Raw genomic sequence first — 22,855 nt, forward strand, 5'->3', positions numbered from 1 at the left:
ATGTTAAACACATTAGTCACAGTGTATTTGAAAATGTAGAGTTCTCCTTTTTCTTCATATTGGAACAAATCTGCACTTCCAGTTGCATTAAAATAGTAAACAATCCCAAAATTTTATTAACTGCTAAATTTCCTTCTGATGGTCTTTTGGAAAAAACCACTTCCTCTCTACTCTTTGGGGAACTTACATTATTACTACAACATTGTTCAGCAACACCCTGCCATCTGTCATTTCTGTGGACATGGTTTTGGAGCTCCAACACTGATTTCCTATTAACATGGATCACCTGACCACTATCTTGTTTTTCCATCATTCACCCTTGATCTGCTCGAATGATCTGGACAGGTCTGTGATGAATCTGAGATGATAACAATGCTGGAATAGTAACTGTCCAGAGAGAGGCAGCAAGAACACTCACTCTGAAAGATTAATCTGGGTCTTTCAGTCTCACAGCTGAAGGGACTGAGGTCTTTTACAATGTGATCTGAGAAGCCAGTTGCTGAAAACCCTGTACCTCTTCCTGGTAGAAGGAAGAGAAGTGATGCCCCTGCTCCTGCCTTTCTATCCTCCATGCCATACATACTGTCTGTCTGCCCTTAAACTCTGTGCATTTTTTTTCCTGCCAGTATTCCTCTTTATTACACTTATGCTTATGAGGAAAAATCCTTCATTATCTGTCTTACTGTTTTCACACTATTCAGGAATAGTATGAAATAGAACTTGGCCCTTGGAGAAAGTTAGATATTCATGTATGTGCCTCATATTATTTTTTCATTATTGTAGACTCATATTTTTTATTATTGTAGACTCAAGTCTACAATAAACTGAACTGAGAGAATTTCTTTGAGTTCCTGGCCAGTCAAGATCAAAGCCCTGATATCTGCTAAGGTATTCAGCAAGTTCAACGTGTGTGCCCTCAAAACCTCAGCAAGGTGTACTCATGTCTCACACTCATGGCTACCTGCCTCTCTCCATGAACACAGCCCTGGAACACACAGTGAGTATCTCTAAAACCAAACATCTCATCTTCAAGGACAGGGATATCAGTGAATAAGTAAAAATTCAGGACACCATCAAGCTACCCTGACCTGTGGCAATGTCAGGGAATAACCTCGTCACACCAGGAACACTTTCAAATCAGATCCTGGAAAAGCAACACAGCTCCTTGTACCCCACTGTCCAGTAGCCTCAGAGTACATAGGTAATTTCTTTTTTTGCTTGTATTTAGAAGACAGGTCTGAAACCCAAGTTCTGTCCCTCTCAGAAGAGACAGAGTGGCCTCACAGATAACAAATTTAGGTAGTATGTGGAAGAATTATCCCCATAATTTTTGCAGTGCCCCCTCCACTCAGATTAGCTCTATATTTTGAAGCCTGATGCCCCAAACTCAACAATTGCTGATGATGCTTCAACAGTCACCAACTTCACTTTCTTGCCTTGCACAACTCTCTTGCTAAAATCCTGATAAATGACATTTGGTGTTCTCATTACAATCTCACATTGTTGAACAGGGTGAGACAATGTGATGCCTTTTCTGTGGTAGGGGAGCCGATTTCATACAGATTATCCCATATATCCCTCCCTGCCCTGCCACACTGCTTCCCTTTCCTACAAGTGTGTTGAAACTGTGAGGCTCAGTAAGCTGCCTCACAGAAACCAGGATTACAAATTGTTTTCCAGAGGAATGTCTGTTTTCTGTTTTGTTTTAATCCAAAAGACCATCAAACTCTGGATTACAGCACAGCTGCAGGAACTGAGCTGGTTTTAATGACACTCTCTCCCCTGGCGACAATTCCTTCCCTGAACTACTGGTCTCAGCTGGTCACTTCCCATTTTGTACTGGTATGTTTGTGATTCGACAGGGAGCAGTGTTGCTCTCCAGGGCTCTGTGCCCAGCCTAAAACCTCCCACCTTTAGAGCCTACTAATTTTTTATTGATTTTTCTTGTTTTTTATGCGTACTGGAGCTCCTGAATATTATGCCCCATTAGAACAACTGCCTGTACTAAAAGGTACTGCATCTGCACTTCCCCTGGCTGCTGTCACTTACATATTCTCTGCTTTATGATGATATAATACACAATAATACATTATCCACTTTGCTAACACACAAACACATAAACAGAAACAGGCAGTGCAAATCAGCTCGCTGCTACAGCAGTCCCACGTGGCCCAGAGAAGCCTCCAAGAAAGCAGCAGGGTCATACCAGCACCAGGAGAGGAGTGATGGAAACATGAACTATGCAGACCTAACCACAAAACTATTGCAGATTTCTGTTGAGTTTGGTATGAATACAACAGAAAGCATTTCGTCAAGAACACCACTTCCTGGAGGATTAATGACAGCTGGGAGCTGATTAATCCCAGCCATTCATACTTCTCCACAAGTACCCCTCAGAAGTGTTATTTTTATCAAGCAGGAAAAAAGTGTCCAGCATGGAACCTCAATTCTGAAATGCCATAATCCAGACTCAGCTCATCTAGGACTGAACCAGATAGTCCTGGTTCAAGTGCATCCTGAGGACTCAGCCTCCTTTGTCCAAATAAACTCCCCTTATTTCAGACCACAGAAGCTCTGTGAGCTCCACCAACCATGTGAGATCTCTCTATTCCTAAAATAGCTCTCAGAAAACAGAAGTTTGCAAGAGGCTAATGATGCTAGGGATTTCAGTTAAACACTGAAATTGTTATCCTTCTCCCATCCAAACATGAGCACCTCCAGCTTGCTTCCTGCTCACAATAAACCCAACCTGTTTACTGCTCACAGGAAGCAGACTGGACTGAGTGCAGGACTGGAAATAATCAATCTGATTAATTCACCAGCTGCAAAGCCATTAGGAGAGTTGGTATTTCTTTCAAACTTGTTTTATACTAGTAGCTAGGCTCCCACTCCTTCCTCCTGGGCATTGCAAGGCTGGCCTCTTCCTGTGCTCCTCCTCCTCCTTGGCTCTCTCTGGACTGGCTCAGGTTTTTCCCTCTTCATCTCCTCTCCAACTGCCAGACTCTGTTCTTCCCTTCTACTGTCTCCCTGACTACTTGACTGTCCCCATAATCTCTAAATCCTCACTGCCTGGATAGATCTAATTTTTTTACACAAACTTACTCCATCAAAACAAGACATCCATAGATACCTCTGGTGACTGAGAAAAATTCATTGCTAAAAAGGGAGCTATTTTGCCTACATGTATCCATCTTGTCTACCTGTGGATTTTGAGCTTTTTGAGACTGATAGTTTGACCACAAAAGATCATGTGTACGTGCTACATAGAATCAACATTTGAGATCAAATTTTGCATGTGTCTGTAGAGAGACCGAGTCAGAAACATTCAATTTTATTTTTAATTACATCTGTGACCAAGTTTCATGTGAAGCAATACTTACAAAAATTGCTTGTCCTTCATGTTGACCCTGGAAAAAAGCAAATAGGACTTATTAAGAACTAAAATAATAAAAAGTGATGGCAAAAGCACATAAATAATGGGTCAGCGAATTAAAACAAGACCAATGCTGCAGCATATAGCAGTCTGTGTGGCTGTTAATCATCTGCATGAGTACGGGGATACAGACTTTCCTCTCCCACTGATTAAGAAGTACTGCTGTTAGGATTAAGATAAAAAAAATAGTGCTGTTTGATCTTTCTCAGCACTACTAGGAAAACTAGTTTTTAAGAAACAAAAAACACAAGAAAGGAATACAGAGATAAAGATAAGAAGGGAGAAAATAATGCATTAATAAAGAAATGATATATCATGACAACAATATTGTTTTATTCACTGTGATCCCAGAATCCTGCAGAAGTCAGAACTGACAACCAGAGTGATGGAAACCTGCAGGAAATCCGAGCACCCTCCTCACTATTGCTTGTAGTGAGGAAGTGGGGCAGAAAAAGGGAAGGAGCAAAGAGAAGAGAAAAATGGGAAAAAAAAACCCAAAGCAAGAATGCAAGGGAGATATAAAAGAAAAACATAACATTAAAAACAATGGAGAGCAATGAGAAAAAGTAGTCCTTTCAAGAACAAAATGAACATCAGCTAAACACCAGCAGCAGGGGGAATCTTCTAGAATATGAGCTTCCAGAACTGCAACAAAAGTGGCCATATCTCAGGAGGCCACAGTCTCACACAGAAACAGAAACACCCTCTGTGTTAATCACACAGCTGTGTCAGACACTGCAATACACATACAGTGATAATGCAGCTCTCTCTCATAGACTCATGCAATTCCACCCCTTCCATGTGTGAAAATGCATGCATTTAAGATTAAAAGTTCTATTGTAGTAGATTTCTTGACAAAGGTCAGCACTAGGAAGCTGAGAGCAAGTCCCAATAGTTTTACACGATAAAACAGCAAGACAAGAAGGAGGAAAAGTGCATCACTCAAACACAAAAACATTTTGATTTCCTTTTGCTCCATATCCAGTGCAGATTTGGGGCTTGGATCCTCACCATATTTCACAAAACTTCAAGGAGACAGTTGCAAGTTTCCACTTGCATGTTCTGCTCCAGTGTCCTGATTGTTGATGAAAAGAAATACTCACCATGCTAATCATATCCAGACTCAGGGGAACATCGTGTGAGAGCTGTTTAACTGCTTTGTCACCTTCAACTTCTGAGTAAAAGACCTTGGAAGAAGACATAGCCAAACCAGTTACCACAATAGGTCAGTATTTCAGAATAGCTTAAGAATGAGTGCACCAGTGCATCATTCTCACACTGAAGACAGAATTTGAGCCCATGATCCCCTGCCTTTTCAAATGCAGGAAAAGCTGAAGTCCTTTAATATTCCTTACATATTTGCTGGAAGTTGTCAGTGTGACCAAAGGACACCACCACACAGTGAATACACTTACCTAATGTGGAACAGAGTTGTAGTGCTTGTAGCACAGGCCTGAGCTGTTTCATTGTGCATCATTTGTCTGTGGTTAACATGGACAGCTGAAGAGTTGTGGGACTAGTCTGCACCATACAGACACCTTACTTCATGCAAGAAAGATGTTGACATTTCATGATTGTGACATTATAAAAATTGCTCTATCATAAAATGTCTCTCCATGTCTGTTGCCACGTACCGGGGACTAATGAGACAGACAGTCAGCTTTCCTGTGCACACAGACCCAGAGATGCCAGAGGGTCAAGGTATTACATTGTGAAGGTACTACATTCACTACAGTGAAGACATTTTGGGTAGAGCACTATTGTTGCTGCTTGTCATTGGTTTTATGATCATGCCACACACCAGCTCAAGGTTTAACAAAAGAAGTGGAGCTCAGATGCTCGATCTGCATGCATGAAGAGTGACCACTGTGTACGACTTAGGCCACTTACTCCCTGCACCTCTGTTTTCACAGAGAAGAGTGCACCCACCTACACACAGAGCCCGCCTGAGGCAGCTCCTGGCCACAGCAAGTCTTTTTGGAGTTTTAGACTACTATATTCTAGTTCATAGCACTTTCATAACAATAAAATGTACTCTGCAGCTGGGCTGCACTGGTGTCATTTACAAGACTGTGGGATAAAGGAGCATGTGTACCAGAAATGCCTATTGCAGGGATTTTTCTCTTTATCTTAGTGTACATTTATAGTAAGGTACTCAGTAGTATTCTGCTTCCCACCTTTTTACATAAAGCTGAGTTTTGGGCATTTTATTTCTGGAAATTTCAAATCTGTCCACAGAAAATGCTAATAAGAAAAACTGCTATTCATTTCATTTTTTTGTTGTTGTCGAAGGGGAAAGCAACGCATTTTAGTCAACTTCTCACACCTTTGGTGCTAATTTCCCACTGACACACTTCTATTTTGGGACTGAGTTTCATTGCCATGGAATACCTGTTAAAACAATACCTAACAAAAATGAATGAATGGCATGTTAGTGCTCATTGTTTTTCTTCTTGCACACTAAAATACAGTCACCAGTTTAGCCTAGCCCTTCTCTTTTGTCCTATAGGCAGAAGGTAACATGGCAGAGGCTTGATGGGGGTCAGAGACTTCCCAAAAAAATTGCTGAGTGCAACAGGAAAATCATTCAGCTTCTTTAACAGAAACTGACTTCTGAGGTAGGGGGGAATAAAACAAAAGCCCTTTTGATATTTATGTCTGCAGGTGGGTTCCCAGGGATTCTATGCAGTACAGTACCTATCTAGGAAGAGATTCCATGAAACAGTCCTTCCCTTGTACCTGCTGCAAGTCTGGGAAGTTTAGAGGCTTAGTTTGAAAACATATTCCTGCTAAAGTAACCCTCAGGCTGGAAGTACAAGTCAAAGGATCTGCATGACCCTCACTTGCCCAGTGCAATATCGACCTGGTCTGCTCTACTTTACTGTGTTATCAGAGAGCACTGAGAGCCTTGCAGGAAAACCACAACAGAACAGCAATGTATATCCACTGCAGGCCCTTGGCATCCAACCCAAATGCACATCACAGCCTGTTTCTAGAACATGAGCTGCTTGTTTTTTAAGGTTACAGCTCAGTCCGCTCAAGCCCACTGTCCCCTGGCTGCTTTCTGGGCAGTGGCACTGTTTGTGAGGAGAAGGGGCTGTGCTGCTGGGTTCAGAGTGTGCAGCCTGAGCCAGGCAGCAGCACGGAGCATCACTTACCGTGTACCCTGTGATGGTGCTGGCGTGCTGCTTTGGCATCTTCCATTGCACGCTGAACGCTGTGCAGTTCAGTGAATCCAGCAGAATATCCAGAGGAGGCCCCAGCCTATCTGCTAGAAACAAAATGGCATTGTGTGAGGAGCCATAGGACCAAACCCCTCTCCTCTTGCTGCTTGGCAGGTATGTCTTTCAAGAATAGGCCTGAAGAACAGCTGCCCTCACTCCAAACTATCAAACATATACCACTACTCAGATTTGACTTGGGTGCTCCTTTTCCCTCTCCACTTCTGACTTCCACGGTCCCCTTCCAGGAGAGGGGGTGCAAAGGGGGACATCTCTTCTTAGTGGGCAAGCTGTTGCTTAGCTTAGGAGCACCGAGTGCTTCAAGCAATTCCATTGAACAACCCATAGGCTTTTAAATTTGGTCATGACATGCTGGATACTACCCAGGACCCAGAGACAGGGACATTCACACATTCATACTGCTTGTATTGTACAGCTGTGGCACAGATTCAGACTACTGGGAAGGTCTCCCAGTAATGGTCTGGAGGACAGCACCTCTCACACACCACATGTATTAGTCAGTATGGACATCTTTGGGGAAGGAAAATCCAACCATGTGGAAGAGAGCCAAGCCATGCCACGTTCCCTGGGCCCTCACCCATTTCCTTCATTAGCACGGACTTAGTCCCATGGATTACTGCTTGGCCCAGTGGCTCTGAACGCAGCATGTGCTACCTCCTCTGCTTACCTTCTGCCCTGCACTCAGCAGTAGCTGGAACCACACACCACCTGCTACCTAAAGGAGTGATACACCAGGGCTGGTGTATCAGTGTCCACTTAAGAAGCATTTCACATTCAGAAAACAGCTTTCCAATCTTCACAACACCCAATGAGGCAGATTAGCATTTCAGCTGCATTAGTAATAAGGAAGAAAGAATACCCCCTAAACATTCACTCTTAACATATTCATAGCATCCTTGTCTTACTTTCTGGGGAAGCTCTATGAGACAAATTTGCTGGAAGGCATAGTTGCTGAAATAATGAATTTTAACCAGCAATGACAAATAGTCATGTAAGGGAAGTTTCAAATTCATATTCTGAATGCACTATAGGCCAATAACATTATTTACTGAAAGTATTTGGTGAATAATTTGGAACAACAAATAAATTTGAACAAAATGCAATCCATTTGTAGACTATCTGCAAACAGAAAGACAACATCTGTTTAATAAGGAGCCACATAATGAATTATTCACTCAGCCCTAGAAAACACTACTATCTCCAGGTTGCAGATGATGAAAGAGACACAGAGAGCCAAACAGTGACCTCAGTTACACTGGCCTATAAATTGTCACTGTGGATAAATACAAAGCCCTGGACTATGCCAGGGAAAACAAGAGCAAGGAGCCAGAGAGGCCTATATTTTTATCCTCCCTGTTTAGTTCTCCCTAGAAGTGAGGGAATTCCCCTAACACAACAGGGACATGGCTGGATGCTTGCTTGGGAGCCAGGCATAAGCACTATCAGCCCTAGCACTGTCTTTGCAAGCAGCCTCAGGTGATGGCCAGGCTCACCACACACTGCATCCCGCCCCCTCAGTGACAGAGCCGTGTGACAGGCAGGCACATGGCACTGACACTGCGGGGAACCTGCAGCCAAGAGGAGGAAGAAAGCCAGTGTCAGCTGTGACCCAGGCACAGAGTTATTTCCTGGGGAGGCTAGAGGGCAAGGCAGAGAGGAGTATCTCATGCAGCATGGCAGCCCCAGAGTCCCCTGCTGTCACTGCTCCTGGCCTGACAGCCCAGTGATGTGCATCTGGGGATTCAGAGTCACTTCTGGTTGTCAGAATTTCGCACAACCTGGCAGAAAGTAAAAAATGTCCATTTCTGGGCTGAACTTTCCCTCCTCAGCCACGGCAAAGTGACGGCAGGATCTGACACAAGCATTGTTTATGGCACTGAGCTGCAGGAGATGTCATGGCTTTTGAACAACCATATCAAAGAGGTTTGTCAGCTGACCACAACTGCTGCAGCACATGTCACTGCTCTACTGACAAGCCATTTTGAGATAAACCTGAGCTTAATGTATTTTGCATGATTTTACAGATCATCGTGTATTAAACACACTAAACACAGATATTGAAGCTGGTCTAAACACTTACATCTTTATGTCAAATGTCATGTTTAGACTATTAAAAATAATAAAGAGTTTTCAAGGGTAAAACTTTTGGGGTATTTGTAGCTTCTCCTACAATTGGGGTCAGAAATACCTCTTCTCAAAACTCAGAATGAAACCTCTGTTAATCTGGTAGGACCAGGCACAATGCAAAACCACAACAGAACCTCCTCCCCCGTGCACCCTGTGGATTGGGAATCTGCAGACAAGGGGGGTGAGACATATCCACTACTTGTACATGCTCTGAAGATCTGCCTGAGTGATGATCCCCCTGCCAGTGCCCTCTGCAGCTGGGTCAGTGAATACCTAAGAAGGCATGGAGGTTTGCTCTGATCACAAAGAACAAGGAGCCAATTTATATAAACAATAAAATTAAACATGTTTTGTACAAACACAGTCATTCTCCTTGCTGGCCCATCAGGCACAGCCAGTTCAATACTGTCCAAAATGCTCTTATGGTAATGGAAGCAATGACTCCAGTGACATGCAAAGGAGCCATTAATCAAGGGGGAGCACTCTCACACATATTATGACTATACATTGTGAAAGTATATCAAACACAAGAAGTTAATGAGGATTTAGCCTCATTAGATAAACAATGTTGAACTGACAATGTTGTGTTTACTCTTCTGCTTACAGCTACTTTCCTTCCCGTTTATACGTCTTTGGTTCCGTACTTCTAAAAATATGCAAAAAACACTAAACCAGTAAAAAAGTCACCAAAGAAGCTCTCCAAGTAAGCTGAAGAATACATAAGAAGTCTTCCTGAGGTGGAGTAAATTTTGCTATTTCAAAATAATGACCATTATTTAAATTTCTGCTTCACAAAAGCAACTCAAATTAAAAATGGTAAAAAAGCTCATGCCATCAATACAAGTGTCACTTCCATCGTGGCTCTCACTGCTACATACAACAGCCTCTACCCAAATATTAAACACCCATGGGCTACCATGAGGGTGGCCACAGGCTAAAGGTGTGCCTCCTGGGAATGGTCTCCAGCCTGGGCCCATCAATGGTGTTATCCTTTACTGCAATGAAGAGATGAAATTCTTTGTTGTGAGGGTTCTGAGGAACTGTCACAGGCTGCCCAAAGAGGTTGTGGATGCCCCAACCTTAGCAATGTTCACAGCCAGGTTAGAAAAGGCCTTGAGCAACCCAAGGTTGGCAAGGAGATTGGGATTAGATGGTCTTTAAGGTCCCTTCAACCCCTTAGCATTCTACCATTCTACCACTGCCATCACTGCATCCACCAGCAGAAATGTCACTTCCACTTCTGTCCTTGTGATTTTGCACAGTTACCTCGAGTACACAGCAGAAACACTTCCAGTGAATCCACCCTCTGCTCCCAGGCCAACCATGCTGGCCTTGTGCAGGGCTCAGGAGCAGCTGCCTCATCCGGATCCTTTCCTCCAGCTACTCCAAAAAAACTGCTTATGTAGGAAGCTCTTCCTTCCTTCCTTCCTTCCTTCTAGTCATGGCCTGAAACCAATATCTTACTACAGTGATGAACAGTTGTGAGAGAAAACCTCAACTTCAAGCCAAATACATTTCTAATGTTCATAAGCTTCACATTTGAAGCACTTTGGATGAATTGGATAAAGCTCATCCCCACTAGTATATACTACTAGTACTACTATTTTAGACCAACTTTTAAAACTCATTCAAATTTAAAATTAGATTAAAATACTAGTGATTGAAAACACTTTTAATCTTAAATACTGATGAATGGAATATCTGAAAGGATTTGTGTTAGAAATCTTTCTTTTAGAATTTTTATCATATTTTGAATTTAATCTTTTCTTTTTAGATGTTGTTGCTGTATCAAGGCATGCAGGTAGTCACAGTTACTTGCAGATCCTGAAACAACATGCAAATTCACTGATACAATCCACATGCAATAATACAGTAGTACATTTAAGGGAAAACAGATGCTTAATTTCATCTTTATGAGTTTGTAGTTTGGAGAATCGAACTATTTATACTACATTTTCTGTCCTACTCTTACTAGAGAGCATAAGCCAATGAAAGGAGATAAGTATTTCACTATTTTACTCCTAAATCTCTCTGGGTAACAGCCTAGGAGGTACTGACTGAAGGGCTCCTTATTTTCCAGGTTGATGTGTCTCCCATTTCATGAAACAAGTGAAACTTGTTGATGAAATGCCAGCTGTCACTACTAAAATGTCACTATATAAGAAAAGAGGAGTAAAAAAAAGCTCAAGACAAACAATTCAAATTAATTATAAATTGAAGTTTTCTGAAAAAAAACACTTTCCAGAAATACCTCTGAATTTCTTCTGTTTGAAACATTATTTTTGTTCACGAATTCACAAGAAAAACTCCCTATGAATTTTATTAAAATAGCATTTTTTCATTGTAATAGCTGTTTTCAAAGGAAAAAAAAGCTTGTACACTCCAAGAGGTGAAACAAAGTGTAGAACAGTCCATTCACTCTCTCACTGAAATATTGGTGAAATTCTTATTTATTAAACAATAAACAGTGATAAGGTCTTTTGCTTCCCTTATTTTACAGACAGAAAGTTATGCAAACACCACAGTGGAAGGAAGACAACATGACAAACTGAAAAGGTCAGGAAATTCTAAATGAAAAAAATATGCCATCTTTAAATTTCTTTGAAGCCTTTTCCAGCTCCCACTGCCCAGCAGCAGTACGTAAGAGAGCAAGAATGTCGCAGCCACAACAACTACAAAGGACAAGCTCTCAAAGCTGGAAAATCTCAGCCCGCCTGCCCCGGTTCTGCACCCGGAGCAGCAACATCCACACACTGAAAATCTTGGTAGTCATTTCTCTGAATGAATCACCTACCACTGCAACAGATCCTGCAGCAGAGATGGCAGGCAACACGGCCCTAGAGAAGGCATCATGGTTTTGGATTCAAACCACAGTGCACAAATCTTTGGAGAGACTAACCTGACCTTCATTAGTCCTTTAAAAATACTGCAAAAGAAACCACAATGAAAAAAAATCTCTCAACATTTTAATTAATAACAGGCTTGGACTCATGTGATGTTTTGCTGATGCTTATATAGCATCTTTTATCTGCCCCAGGGACAACTGAGGTGACAATCACTGGGATTTTTATAGCCCTGCAAAGGGGAATGAAGGATAAAAAGCTCAGAACTTAAGCTACAGTGCAGCACCACGAATCCCATTAACAGCAAACAGGCACAATGTCACTGGTGGCTTTGTCGTGGCTTTTCCTGCTGTTCCTTGGCCCTGCAGATCACTGAACAGAAAGGCAGCAAGGGGAAGTTCTCTCCTTACACTCCTTCCTGGAGCAAGGCTCTGCTCCCAGGAAGGCTCCAGCTGCAGCAAAGGGAAGGAGAGAGGAGGTGAGCTCTGCACAGTGCAACAGGGACTTCCACGATGAAAAGGAAAAGCAGTAACTACTTTTTTTAAAAAAAAAAAAAACACTTTTGGAGAGCTATATAAAAAAATTCTGGCTATGGATGGTTATGCCCTGGACACACTTTTGAAGAATTCCTGGTGCTGAAGGTTATAAAAAGCAGGGGACATCATATCTCTGAGCAAAGTTTGTAGCTGTCTTGCCTTAGTCAGAATGAGCACATCAGGCAATCTCTATGCAACTCTTACAGTCTTGTGTTTTTAATGATTACTGCTGAGAGGCCAGTTTGATTCACAAAAGTGCATACATTCATACCTTGTACCTGCACCCGGATAACCTGCTGGAAGTTATGCTTTCCTAATGGAAGCATTTTCCACTTCCAGAGGAAATGGAGTATAGGTGCCTGTAAAAACCCCTACCAAGACACTCCGCTTGCATAATTTCCAGGGTATTTCTGGAAGTCTGAGTCAAAATCTAACGCTTACTCCTCTAAAACCAGGCTTGTGCTTTGCCCATTGAAGCCCCAGTGCTGGGGCATGGCTGTGCCAGTTCCTGATATCTCTGCAGCACCTTGGCCTGGCAGAGGAAATTGGTAACCAGGTTCCTGTTGTTGGAGAAGGGATGGGATGGCACTGAGGCTCTCCTCTCCCTTCTCCAGCCTACAAGCTGCTCGAATGCAAAGCTCAACACTTTTCCTGGCTTGGGATTTCCTGCCTGGGCTCCCACCTGCCTTGTCCCTGTGGATGTGTCCAGTGACTGGCAGGCTGCAGCCTGCCCTGCCCCTGCCCGCCTTCCCATCAGCTGCTTCAGTAGTTTTCAAGTAACTTTGAAAAAAAACATGTCTGAGAGATTTAACCTAAGTGCCAGAAGGCAGCTGAAATCAAGCAACAGTACATCACCCTGTGTAATAGACTTTTGTAATCAGTGGGGTGGGCTGCTTAGGAACCAGCATGCCAGCAGCATAGCCTGGCATCTCCTCCCACCTCTTCTGTCTCATGGGTTATGCATCTGAGGTGCCAGGAAGCACTGTGGAGGAGCTTCACAGACCACAGCACTTCAAAAAGTAAAAAGGCCTGTGAAATTTTAAAACTGCCAAATAAATAACTTGAAAATTTATTATCCCATTAATATCACTTATTTTTCAGGTGTTTGCTGTCCAAATCTTATTAACTCAATGGAACACATGGCAAAATTGTTCATGAGAGTTGAAAAGTGTTCTCCTTGATGTACCTTAATTGTTCACTTTATCTACTACACATTTCTTTTTTGCTGAAACCCAGAACAAAACATTTCTTGAAGAAACATCTTACTTGGTACAAGAAAATAATTAAAGGGGAGCTTCCTGAATAGTGCTCAGATAGAAAAAAATTAAAAGCAGACAATCACACATGCATTACATACACACATGCAAAAAGATTAAAGTGTAAAGAGGACAAAGCTGACCATGTGACAGGCCACAAATGTGCAGGGGGAGGATGTGACACACGTAGCATTTGGGTTTCCACAATCCTTCCAAGTCCTGAGTGACTGTTTTGAAGCTCATTATTCATAGACACAAATGATCTGGTCCTGCCCCAGAAAGTATCACAAAAATCAGCATGTGGGTTTATTATCCCTGAGGGTCTGGCACAGGCCTCACAGAGGTACACAACACAAAGTGTAGACACCTCCCACCAGACATTTTATACTGATCACAATGCCAGAAAACACTAATTTCTCTGTAGAAAGCAGAATAGTTGGTCCAGTTGGTGTTTTCAGTCCATGACTGGGTGCAGGAGATCTCAAAGGAAGCTAAACCTGCAAGGTGAAACAGACATTTTCAGGAGATCCTCATGACACTCTGCAAAATCACAGAGGGAGTGAGGCTGGAAGGCACATTTGGAGATCACCTAGTCCAAACCCCTGCTCAGAGCAGGCTCAGCTGCACCAGGTTGCCCAAGACTTTGCATAAAGAGGTTTGAATATCTCCAAGGACAGAGACTCCAAGACCTCTCAGGCTAAATTCTCAGTCACCCTCACAGTAAAAAAGTATTTGCTCATGTTAAAGGGAATTTCCTGCTTTCCCTTTGTGTCCACTGCCTCCAGCCCTGTCACAGGGCATCACTGAGAAAAGCCTAGCTCCATCTTCATTACTTCCTCATCATTTATATGCACTTGTATGATTCCCATAAGTATTTTACTTCTGAAGAAAATCGGGCATCTTCTCAAGGAGCAGGAAATTCTTCCCCAGCTCAGTTCCTCCACAAGAAATGGGATCATTTCATTACCTTCTGCAGTCAGCAAGTCTCTCTATTCACTAGCACTATCAGTAAAACCAGAGGAAATTCTTTGTCTATACTAAGTGACTGAAATAACTGTGGTTTTTAAACCTGAATCCCTGCACTGATTTAGTGTAGGACACAGCCTGTGCTTTCAAAGAACCAGTTAGAAGCAGCAGGATGTGAGAGCTGAGAGACCGACAGGGAAGGACAAAACCCTCTTTGGTGCAAGAGACAGTAAGACATGGAAATATATCCCAGCATAAAGAACAAATACATAGGGCAGAAAATAGCACATGACCCAGGCACAGCTATGATGTCCACACAGCTAGTATCTAATGCTCCCTAATCCTCTCAAAGCATTCCCTGCTCAGTGTCTCCTGCAGCCTGTAGAGTCCCACCCTTTGTCTCAAACCTCTACCAGGGCTACCTCATGCAAACCATGCCCTTTACTTGGCATCAGCTGGTCCAAACAGTTCACTTTTTTTTCCTCTTTAAAGCCCTTTTAGGTGCTGTCTTGTTCTTTGTCCAGAAGTCCCTGAAAGAATTGCTTATATTCTGCAGGTTTCTTCTTCCATCCTATGCCCCTATGGCTCTGCAGGGGTAAATGGCCTCATCTCACCCTCCTGAGGGAGTCTTTTGGCACACACATGGACAGAGAAACAGTTCTTCACTGCCAAGTTCAACTCTGCCATTGTGACTGATCAGTTAAGATGGGAACATTAGCAACCTGCACCCCACAGGTTCACATGGGAACAAGAACACCATGAAACGGGAATGGGAACTAAAAATGTCAGCAGGACACCAATCTCCATGCATGGCTGGAGTAGCAGCTGCAATGCCAACATCTCCATAAACAATCATCTTCATAAAATGCCTGCTTATTTTTGAAAACATGTTACCTTCTCCTGTAATTGTCTAGAAAGCAGAATATGAAAGAGACCTCACATTTCAGTTCCAAGGAACAGATTTGGCTTCTGCAATCTCTAATTAAACCACAAAAATTTTGGTCCTAGACACATACTTTCCATCATCTACAGTTTGACGGGTTTTGTTCACAGCTTGGCTTCTTTTTTCCTAAAATGACACTCTAGTTGAAATTTTTAATGCATAAAAGCAATTAAACTTGAGTGAAATACTGTATAATTTTTGCCCTTAGGATTTTTTATCAAAAGATTTTTTGAGCTTAGAAAAACAAAGCCAGTCTTGATTTAAAACTTTGTATGTGCAACAATACCTTTGGCACAGCAGAAAGATCAGAATGATTTCTGTAGTATGATCAACATTCACAGGATGTTCATTTCCCATCATTTTAGAAAGACAATTTTGCAAGTTCCAAATGTACATAGGTATTGATATATACAATCGTTTTCATAGATGCCAGCAATTTTAACCTACTTTTAAAACTGAGAGAGCTGTGAAGAGTAATCAGTTTTGGGATTCTTCCAGCTTCAGAGATCTTTCTGTGAAAATAACACTGGATTGACTATCCTTTGAGGATGTGGGGAAACTCAGACCCACTCAGTGTCCACATCTCAGAAGAAACTGCTCTTGACACAACTGCTATCTGCACTGCTATATAAAATGTGTTTATTAGCTGTAAGGTTAACATATATAAGGGGAAAGACACCCTATCACTACTTGGGGATACACTCAGAAAGCCACGTTCAGCTCTTGGCACCTGCATTTAGTTTCTACTTCCTAGCTTTAAAAATTATCCAGGAAAATTTTGGCGATGCTTGAGTGAGACATCTTTTTAAGAAAGGAAAGCCAGTGCATTTTGACTACCCACCTACAGTGATCCAGACCAAGAGAAGAAAGGGTTTCTCCCACGACCACATAGCTGTCCTATCCCTTTCGAACAAATGGCTCCCTTTATCAATATTGTGTGGATTCCTTTTTCATCAGAGCCCAATATCCTGATGGACTTTCCTCAACAGTAGTCTTTACTCCTGAGTGTAGATACTCTATGTTCAGTGGAGGAACTGGCATGAACTTGGTGTATTTCACACTATACACCTCTCACCTGCAGAGTTTTATGGATCATCACACAGCGTATCATTATCTAGGTTTGAGTTAGGCACTGGTTGAGCGAAAGCTTTCCCCCTAAGCCTTCAATTTTCAGTGGCTTATGGCCTCCTGAAGCAGTTACTTTCAAAGATGAATTCTGGTGTGCTTGTTCTCAGCTCAGTGGCTCTAAGAAGTCTGAAAAAGTAATGTTGATATTTTGCTGTGGTTTGGATGGTCACATTATCTGAAATAACTAATCTGGTTGTCATGTGTAAGCATGTTCACTAAAAGTAAAAAATAAAAGAAAACATCTCGCCTAGCCCTACCCAAAAGTATTTCCTTTCAGCTGGAATTAGTCTTGAAGAACAAGGAATTTGTTTGATTTGTGGATTTTTTTTTTTTGACAGATCATTTGTTTGCACAGAAAACAATTAAGAAATTTTATTCAAGATCATACATCTAACATAATCTCCTGTGTCCCTGTGATTTAGGAAGTCTTTTGTTATGTGATCATAGGCCACCATCACACATCCACTGATAAATATGGCACTGATAAATATGTACACTCAACAATGAAATAATAAATTCTGCAAAGACCTATTCATGGCTGTTTGCTTAGATTACAGATATCTTTAATATCCTTTAATGACTTTTTAATATGAAAAACTTTCTATAAGCATTTGAGAGTTTCATATCCTTGTGATGGAAAAGTTGTGAAAAGGTCCTATCAGTCCTGTTTTGAGGACATGAAGCAATAATAGTCACCTTTTTTGAATTAATTTTATTTTCAATTTTAAAAAGAGCATAAAAATAGCATAAACACATATTAAAAGGGAATAGAAACACACAAAAGTGTGACTCCCAATTTAAGCATGAAGTTACAAACTTCCAAGTATTCTCTCAGCTAATCAATGAGTTTTAAGGGGCACTGAAGAGAACTCATGCACTGAAATTTTCCAGTTTAAGAAAACAAGTTACTATTCTGTTCTTCAGGATGTCTTTTGGGTGACTGACACTCAGAATCCCTGCCATTAAGTTCAAGGTGAATATCACTGTTTGATGTGTTCACTTCCAATAAGCTGCAAACAGTACACAGTGATATGTCCTGTCTAGTCCAGTGTCACTGAGAGAAAAAGAGGGTTTTTTCTCCAAGGCACACCAGAAGACACCATGGAAGCATTGACTAAAATTGGGGTACAGCTGGGATGAGCACCCTATAGGAGTATTTTCACTGTCTAAAGTGGCATGGTTGGAAAACGATAAAAGCATAAAAACACTCCATTCCCATTTTTAAAAATAAAAATCTGGCCTGTGAAGGACTGGCAAGCCATCAAAGACAGGATCCGACAGCCTCAAGGCAGAAAGATTTCCCCAGGATCACTCTAGTGCCCTAACTCCAAAACAACCCCTCCTCTCCAAAGCATCACTGTGAATCCCAGTATCTGCTATAGAATGCCTTGGCTAATTTTACCTTTCTGAACACTGGTGGAAGTCTGAATAGTAATTTCAGACATTGGCATTGGCAAAACGTGCCAACAAAAAACATTTACTGAAAAAATATTTTCCTTGTACAGAGGAACATTGCAATTTCATGATGGAAAGGGCACAGACATTCTGCTGCAAGTGAGACTAACTAAAGTCAGAAAACATACTTCAAAATGAGTAACAGTGGCACACAGAGTAACATGCTCAAGTGGACTAATTCACCATATTCATATTGCTGCCCTGGAAAGTATTCTCAGAATGCTCCTATCTGCATGAGGTGGTGATGTGATTGATCAGTTTTCAGAATTTACCAGCCCATGGACCCAGAGGTACAAGAGGAACTCCAATCAAAATCAAAATGTCACACACTGTTGTAATGCAACTTACACCTGAAGGTGACAAACAACAAATACATATGTAATGAGTGCTTGATTTTATTAGTGTTGAATAAATCAAGCATTTTTGAAACTGTAAGAGGATGATACTAATCTTCCCTCAAATAAATTATTCACATCTTCTTTATTAGTTCTAGCTCACAGATATGCACAGTCTCTGACAGCCCTACATCCCTCACATTAGGAATCATTCAGCTTCCAAGTCATTCCTCTTCTCAGACACTTCACTTCCAGCAGCAAATCAACCTTACCCTTGCATGCTTTACGTGTGGGATTTATGATGACAGTGAATAAGAATTCATCCTATTGTTGTTCCAAATAACTGTAATATTTAAAAACTCAAATAAGCACCTTCTTTCCCAAAGACTGTTGCATTTTTCATATCTGTAGACCTGATTTCAAGGCAGCTTGACCTATTTTGATACATAAACACAACTAGAATTTCAGAAGTGTTATTTGTGTAGAGCTTTCAGCTCTTATTATAGTCAGATTTTCTAAAGAATTCAAGTATCCCAGTATCAAATCCATTGCAAAAAAAAGTCATTTACTATAGTCCTGACCAAGGATCTGTACTCTTTTGAAACTCTGGCCCTGGTATTGAGTGCTACTCTCTTGTAAAGTCTTCAGGCTTTAACTGGTCTGATTCCTCCAGCATTTACACAGAAAACTGGTGATATCTACTGCTGTGGACATCTGGGAAAGAGATACAAGCCAAATTCTTTATTTATATTAGCTGGCAAGCATAATATATTTATAAAAAGAGAAGCATTCCTAAGCATCAGATATGATTATTTTTACTCTCCATGCAGACCGTGTTACCCGTTTTATTATTCTACAGGGCGTTGGAATTTTACACTCTGTTACTAAAGAAGCATCAGTGCAATACAGTGCAACAACTTTATGGCATGAACATCCACAGCACTGGTCAGCTCTTTCCCCTAAAATTCTCTAAAATCACACAACCATTAAAATTAAATACTGTGTTTATATTAGTAGCAGAGTAACACACTGGGAGCTAGCTTTAGACTCTCTATCCTTCAACCAGCTGAAACTTGAAACAGAGATGGGAAAAACCTGTGCCTTTGCAGAAGGCAAGAGCAAGAAAACAATGTGAAAGCAGCAGTATGAGTGCCAGCTTCTGGGAGTACAAGATATAGAGAATCCCAGGCTAATCTGTTCCCAGCTATACTATTCACCACACAGTGTCTAAGGATTTGTTTTAAGCCCTTCCCAAAGAGTGTGTCATCCCATTTTCTTGTCTCCAGAAAATGTATTATGTAACTGTAAATAAATGTTCAGATGATTTTAGCAGTCATCAGAATCTCTTGTATTTGAGTATGACAGCTCTTTTCCCTGAAGATTAATTTAAGAAGTTGCCATTTGTGGCCATTTTACTACATATTTTTTACTTCACAAACAGATTTCTCACTTTGCTACTTTCTTGGGATTACAGAACTCATCTTTGTAAACTAAGCCCTGAACTGAAACCTGGGAAAAAATGGAGATCCATTTTACTCTCTCTTTTCTTTGATCCACAGGACCTCCAATTCAGCCTCTGTTACTGAAGATAACTGGTTTTATGACTTCTCTCTTGATATAACCTCTTGCTTTCACCTCAGTTAAAATTCCTGTACAAGTCTCACTGCTATCCATATTAAAAGGGCAAAATGAAAAAAAAAAATCCTAAAGAACTTTTTACTATCTTATCTCTTCTTTACTCACTGAATGTGAGTAATTTTGGATGTGTGCATAAATGATAGTTCTTTTCCACTCTTAACCACCCAGCATATGATATGCTGCAAAACAAGGCAGAGATGTTCCAGCTACTTGAAACTACACCTGTTCTGAGTGTTTTGAGGGCAACATCTCATAGTAAGGACCTGGTCATGGCATGCTTGGGAGCCCTCAATTCCAACAGTCCCCACAAAATACAGATGGGATTTAAATCATATATAAATACTGCACAGGGGATCTCCCTCTTCAAATCTTGCTACAAGTGGATTTTCAAATGTTTGCACAGATTTTGAAAAAATTTTGCCCAATAAAACTCATTACTTCTTATACAGCAAAAGAAGCAAGAGAGGAATGATTGAATCAGTTGGTGAATCTGAAGCATATTATAAAAAATTAACATAAAAATGTGTGCTAACAAAAGTAAGGTAAACACAATACAAAGATATTAATTCATTTCCTTCACAATACTACAGTTAAATTTCCAAGCTTTAAGCTGTTTTAATTTAATGCATTTTCCCCAGGTCTGCCATTCTCCTGTGACAGCAGAAACAAGTACAACAGTATGTTACAGTCAAAGAGTATCTTAAAATATTTACACATTTGCCTCCCCAGCTTCATATATCCAGTATTTTTAATGCAAACCACCAATCATCTCATTCACAACGCCTGTCTGCCTAATTTCCTCAAGTACTTAATGGTGGCTATTATGACAACCAAGGATCATGGGACTAGATCCCTAAGAGACAAGGTCAGACCAGTAAAATTAGCCATCTGTCCAGTAAGGGTTTTAAGCTCAGGCTGTATTTAAGTATTAAGTTTCCAACTGTACAGGGACTTGTTTTCTTCTCACATGAGCAAGAAAAGGCACAATAGTGATTCTAAAAACCAGCAACAAAAATCTTTCAATACTGTGGGATGGACACAAAAAAGATCTAAAGCTACAAACATTTTGTGAGATGAGGCAGAACTTACTAAACTTTTTGTATTTCCAGCTGAACTGATCTCAGTGAATTTAGTAATAAAAGCCAGTGTTGGTCACAGACTCCAGGACAGTCACAGTGTTTGAGACAATCCCAGGCATTGTTATCTTCTCTTAGCACCGCAATTTGTAAAGTATACAGAATGTCAAACTTCACCATGCACTATGTCTCATCTTATTGTTTACATTTTACCTTACTATTTCATATGCTGCAGACTGTAAAAGGGTTTTAACAGACTCGGGGTTTTAACTTTCAACCTCTAAGGACCGTGCAGGACCTCCTTGATCAGCGCGCAAATCTCCCCTGGACAGCCGTGGGAACTCCCCCAGGACACGGGCAGCGCTCAGCCAGGAGCAGGACCAGGAGGCACACCAGCCACATCATGCTTGGTACACGACAGCCACATTTTTGGGACAAAATCATTGCTTCTCTAGTCATTTTTCTTTCACATGTACTACTCTGTGTCTTGGGTTATTCGCTGCCACACATACCAATGTCACAGCCACGGAACTGCCTTCCCGACAGGTCACCCCTGACTGCTTAGAGGTTCACCTGGCTTCTAACTCTGCTCACGCCGCACCGCAGGTAACGGCATCCAGGGAAAACCGGATAAAATTTCCGCCAATTTCTTCCGCAGTAGCAGCAGCCTGGTCCTGGTTTGTAAATAGAGCGCACCCACCGGCACTGGGTGCAAGATGCCGGAGGAAACGGGTCATACACCGACCCGACGGGTCATACACCGACCCGATGGGTCATACACCGACCCCGGCAACTTCGCGGGTCCCTGCCATTGCCTGGGCATCCTCTTTTCCCCATGCGAGGGCGGCAGGGGCTCGCAGCGAAGGGCGAGGAGCGGCGGACGCCCCGCCGGGCTCCCGAAGCTCCCGGACGAGCTCCCTGACCGGCCCGACCTGCGGCGCTGCCCGCTGCCCACCCGGGCCCCGCTGCCGCCTGTGCCGAGCCGGGGCAGCCCCAGTGCCCAAGGGAACTTCGCCGGTGCGAGGGAGTCGCGGGGCGGGCACCCCTCGTCTGCCACCGCCGCCGCCCGTCCTACCTTGCCGGCGGGGGATGTTCCTGCGCGGCGTGGCCGTACAGCCGATGCACGAAGCCAGGAGCAGCACCAGGGCGAGGCAGCGGCCGTGACAGCCGCCCGGCACCTCCATGTGCGCCGAGTCCCCCCGCCCGAGCGAGCGCGGAGCTGGGGCCGCTGGCCGCGGGCGAGGGGCGCCGGCGCCCAGCCGGGAGCGGAGCGGAGCCGGGGCGGCGAGGAGCGGACAGCGGGGCTGGGACGAGCGGCGGGCAGGGCGGGGAGGGACGGAGGGAAGCGGGAGGAGGCTGGGTCCGGCCCTTTGATGGGATTACGGCCGCTCGGCGCGGGGCACGGCTCGGCACCTCCCCCCGGGGCGCCGCCCGCCCCAGCCCCGCCGGAGGGGTCGCGGCGTCCCCTGCCGGGAGACCCCCGTGCCGGCGGGGCCGCTCGGCAGCACGGCCCTGCCCTCAGGAGCCGCCCCTGGCACCGTGGGGCAGCGTGTGCCTCAGCGGGCACCCCGGCCCGCTCCTGAGCCCCGGCCCGTTCCGCCCGGCGGGACCCCAGCCCCGGCGCTGCTCGCCCCAGGGAGCATCGGCATTTGACACGGGTTTCTTCCTTTTTCTTTCCCCCGAAGGTACGGGGCTGAAATGCTAGCCAGCTGCTGGGGCGAAGGCGAAGCTAGGAAGAGGATTTGGTGAGGAAATTGTTGCTGAATTAAGAGGATAAATTAAGTTTAATCCCCCCCCCCCCGCCCCCCCCAGATGGAGGCTGAGACCTATCCAGCCACTCAGACTAATATAGAAACCCCCGTGGAGATTAGAGGGGA

The 22,855-nt window shown here is 43.0% G+C and overlaps 1 protein-coding gene across 3 annotated transcripts in view; it reads right to left on the reverse strand.

Moving 5' to 3' along the window:
• The window catches only part of EGFLAM (EGF like, fibronectin type III and laminin G domains), a 75,139-nt gene extending 52,809 nt beyond the window's left edge, over positions 1 to 22,330 (reverse strand). Inside the window, exons 1-4 of one of the 3 annotated variants that reach the window (XM_054652236.2) lie at positions 22,054 to 22,330; positions 6,592 to 6,701; positions 4,537 to 4,620; positions 3,381 to 3,407 (exon numbers count right to left, since the gene is read on the reverse strand). In XM_054652236.2, coding sequence (XP_054508211.2) covers positions 3,381 to 3,407; positions 4,537 to 4,620; positions 6,592 to 6,701; positions 22,054 to 22,162 — 330 coding nt within the window. In that variant the 5' untranslated portion in view covers positions 22,163 to 22,330. Of the gene's footprint in view, positions 1 to 3,380; positions 3,408 to 4,536; positions 4,621 to 6,591; positions 6,705 to 22,053 lie in introns of all 3 variants that reach the window. The other 2 variants (XM_054652235.2, XM_054652237.2) reach the window with 2 other exon arrangements.
• Positions 22,331 to 22,855: the final 525 nt, after the last annotated feature.

The sequence above is a fragment of the Agelaius phoeniceus genome, chromosome Z (genome assembly GCF_051311805.1).
Source record: "Agelaius phoeniceus isolate bAgePho1 chromosome Z, bAgePho1.hap1, whole genome shotgun sequence".
Taxonomy (NCBI): Eukaryota; Metazoa; Chordata; class Aves; order Passeriformes; family Icteridae; genus Agelaius; species Agelaius phoeniceus.